Raw genomic sequence first — 3,980 nt, forward strand, 5'->3', positions numbered from 1 at the left:
TACAGTCGACTCCTGGTACTATGAATACAGTTAATGGTTTAATATCCACAGAAAACGAAACAAAGTGCTATATCTCGTATTCAAAAGACTGAGTTTAAGTGTGTTTAGAGGGAAATAAAAACCAACAACAAATAACCATGTACAACCCCATCCCCCAACGCCCCCCCCCCCCCTCAAAAAAAAAAAAGAATTTAAAAAGGCACGCACAAATACAAATTCATAAAAGCAGGAGCCAACTGTATTGCACCATGTGGCATATGAAACCACAATGATCCTGTATGCTGGATTGATCAATCTTTTTTTTTTTTTTTTAACAGGTTTTCTGACTCTCTGGCAGACATCACCTTGCCAGCTGCTTCTGCATGTGGTTATACAAACTCCGCGTCTGGTCCCAGAAGACCAGACTAAGGACAGTGTGGGGTCCGAGACGGAACCAGGATGCCGACCAGCCCTTGTAGAAGCCCAGTGGACCCTCCTTGCGCATGATCTTCAAGAAGCAGTCCAGGAAGCCCCTGTAGTACAGGCCCCGCCCATGGGCGTCGACGCCCTGGTTGTAGAGACGGGTGCTCATTACGTCAAACGGAGTCATGCAACACACCACGGCCACCCCGCCCACCATGCTGGCACTCAGAGGCACCAGTAGGCTGTCCGGCTTGAATACCTGGAAAGATACGATGGTGTTAGGGTCATGGTCAGACTAAGGTCAGTTGACAGGGAACAGAAAATTGGGTCTGAGTTTGTAGCCTCTAGGTCTTGGATAGGTACATGTATACTTGGATTGAAGAATGTTCAGAGAGTGCCATACTGAAGCAATGAGAATATGTGAATAACAACATACAAAATCAGGAATGTTTGAGTGATCAAGGATATACTAATGTGTCATAAATCCCAGTTAGGCAAAAGTAATCTCCAAATCAAGAAGGCTTTATCATTTTCATTTTTATGACACGATGAGATATTCACCTTACCTATAATGTTTTTAAGGAGCACTCTTCAAAGTTATGAAGACTTAGCAGCTCTACACTTGAGACAGAGAGAAAACAACATGAAATAGACATAACACCTGGCTCTTAATGACCATCTCCTTGGCAGCGCTGAATGTTGTCAGCTGGGCAGCAGAGCCGATGGTCACGCGGGCAACAGCTGCGGACAGGCCCCGCCAAAGTCCCAAGAAGCCGCCGTTGGAGTAGATGAGCCGAAGGCCGTGGACCATTCCATGATGGGTGTGCTGGTGCCCGACTGCAATGGCCTCGTGTGCTTGGGCCTGGAGGTGTGTCTTAACCTGCCGATGGGAAGGCATCATGTATGCAAGAATGTGAATGGTACCAGGTACAGCAACGTTGGGAAAAATTTGAAAGACGTATTATAGTTTAGCATATTCAAACGCAAAAACTGTTTTTTTATTGCAACTGATTGTTTTGTTTTTGCTTTTGTTTTTGCTTTTGTTTTTGCTTTCGTTTCCACCAAAGGGCCTTCCACACTTAAAATAATAAAATGTGATCTAAAACAACTGTCTACTCTCTTTTTTCTCCACTCAGCCTACGGCCAATGTCAAAGAGGCCACCACAAGATTATAACAGATTACAAATGTCATACCTTCACAGCTAGTTTACAGAACAAGTACTGTAGTAATTGTATAGCTGTCATTTGTCTACACTAACTCTGTTGCAGGGCACCGTTATGACACATGTACGTGTTGGGGTCGCTGTTGCGGTTACTATATTACAACTACACCAACCATTGAGAAAAGGCTGTGTGATCTCAGAAATATCAGATACAGTATTACACTGTATACAGTATGCATGTTGACTCTACTAGATCTCTAACGTTATAGGTAATCTACACACTGGTAAACTGTCTGAAATATTGACTGAGAGATTTTTACTGCACTGCTGAACGAAATCATTGTACATTGTAGAAACTTCAAATAAGCATGCATCAGGTTATGATCTACAGCTGTAATTAAGCAGATTAAAATTGAGTACATGAGATAAAACATACAAACAACATAGAACCTCTTGATTTCTGTTTGGACAAGACCAAAGTACAAATGATAATCTGGGTTTCTATATGAATGACAACTCCATGAGCATCAATCACATGCCACGCAACTAGCTACACGCAGCCGCTGTATAGTGTTTCGCGACAGCGGCTGCGTGGGTTATTGTAGTTACCACGGAGAATGACATGGCATGGGATGGCCTAGGCTGGGGAATTGGGGAAAGAAGAAAAAATAGAACATTGCTCCACTTATAGATCTAGTCAAATGGTAATAACTTCATGTTTGCTTGTTCGTTGTTTGTTATCAAGATACTGTAGGAACTGTGAGGTTAAAGGAAAACCTTACGAGATAAAATGGGCTGCCCACACAAGCACCACAACTTCCTGCGAACGCCCCTGCCAGTATGGTTCGTGGATAGCTCAACTCTCCTTTCGAGTTTTTCGTCAGTCCCAAGTTCACTAAACACTGATAAGTCCCAAGACGCACGCCGTTCATGAACAACTGATACCAGAGTGCTGGGACCAGACCTTTTTGCAGGGCAGCAAGTCCATCAACGCGTCCGATTGTGTAGAATGCATGGAAAACGTTCTTATAATGGCGATGATACGTCCCGCGGGCTTTTAACTCACCCTGCAGTTGCATTCGAGTTTTGACCACCTCCAGCGGGTTGGTGAACAGGCACGCGCCGCAGGTAGCGATTCCACCCAAGAAAAACTCAACCACGTTCGAGGTCATGTTCAGTATCGTTCGACAGGTCTTTACTCTGCTAAGCTGAAAACTCTAGCAGTATTGCACTATATGTTATAAAACACCGCAACAAAATAGCCGACTACCTGGCACTACGTGTAGTGTTACTTTGGCCATTTGGTCAGCATGGCCGAATGGGCTGCTTTTGAAGAGAATAACACAACATTCCGGTGGTCATACGTACAGTGTGTATTTAGCAAAATATGCTTGCAGAATTGTGTGTTAGTTGTGCGTATGTGTTGCGTCATTCATGCTCTCACAATGCACGTGATACTCGAAGGGCGATGTGTTACAGCGCCCTCTTTATGTTTTGCAACGAAAATGGTTCCGACATTTTCCCCTCTCAGCGGGAGGCGTGTTGTTTTTTTTTAGGTGATCCGAGTATCCTCTCGGATCACCTTCTGTATCTGTACGGATTCTTTGTTGGTTCTTCTTTATTTCTGGACAAAAGTTGTGTATCTACTTACTCAGAAAGTACTTAGAGTATCAATTTCAAACTCATACCATATATGTATCATGTCCCAAAGACGACAAATCTAATGTATCATTGTGATCAGTCGACCGTGACGTCACTATGACGTCATTATATGAAAACACATTTTCATTCATATCTCAATAATGGAATGGAATTTTGCAATGAAATTTACGTCACATACATTTCAAGTTATGCGGATTTTATTCATATTCTCAAAATTCATATTTTCTCTTAAAACGTGCGCGTACGCGCGCGTTGAAATATTTGTATCCTCCAATAGAGCTCAAAATTTTTTTGCACACGTTTCAGACCATTTGGAGCATTTTTTGAAAAATTGAAAAAATTGGACGGACGCGTACGCGCGCGCACATATACGCACGCACAGCTCATATGCAATGACCCCCCATTTTCTTTACATATTCTGAAAGCTGATGAGTTGTACATGTCAATTCATGGGTTGGCGATGCTGGAAAAATGATTAAAAGATATCAAATTTCTTAATAAAATTAAAAAGTAAATTTTCAAAATGACGTCATCAAATTTCAAGTTCACTCGAGCGTATCTCACTTATCCTTTGCCAATTTTCACCCAGATTTCAGTATGTTGTAGCTTATTAAATGCTCATTCATAAATATAATAACAACATTTTGATTGGATGACGGCATCACCTCGTAAAAATGGATTGAATGTAATCTTGTCAAATTTGACCGTTTTACGTGTTATCTCTATGGGAGTGCAGTTTTTCTGGAAATGAAA

General features: G+C 42.1%; 1 protein-coding gene across 1 annotated transcript; it reads right to left on the reverse strand.

Moving 5' to 3' along the window:
* Nucleotides 1-340: 340 nt before the first annotated feature.
* On the reverse strand, nt 341-2,737 carry LOC140239218 (solute carrier family 25 member 35-like). Its single transcript, XM_072319099.1, has 3 exons — nt 2,348-2,737; nt 1,064-1,282; nt 341-661 (listed from the first exon to the last, which is right to left on the reverse strand). Exons 1-3 carry the CDS (start codon nt 2,735-2,737, stop codon nt 341-343), a joined length of 930 nt encoding a protein of 309 aa, XP_072175200.1.
* Nucleotides 2,738-3,980: the final 1,243 nt, after the last annotated feature.

Source organism: Diadema setosum, chromosome 15, assembly GCF_964275005.1.
Source record: "Diadema setosum chromosome 15, eeDiaSeto1, whole genome shotgun sequence".
In the NCBI taxonomy this organism is placed as follows: domain Eukaryota; kingdom Metazoa; phylum Echinodermata; class Echinoidea; order Diadematoida; family Diadematidae; genus Diadema; species Diadema setosum.

Bases quoted from the DNA above. Each gene is read 5' to 3' on its own strand.
- LOC140239218 (XM_072319099.1), bottom strand. From the start codon at position 2,737: ATGACCTCGAACGTGGTTGAGTTTTTCTTGGGTGGAATCGCTACCTGC. The intron at 1,283-2,347 runs GTAAGGTTTTCC...TCCCATCGGCAG, and splicing joins TGGGCAGCCCATTTTATCTC to GTTAAGACACACCTCCAGGC. The intron at 662-1,063 runs GTGTTATGTCTA...GTATCTTTCCAG, and splicing joins AGATGGTCATTAAGAGCCAG to GTATTCAAGCCGGACAGCCT.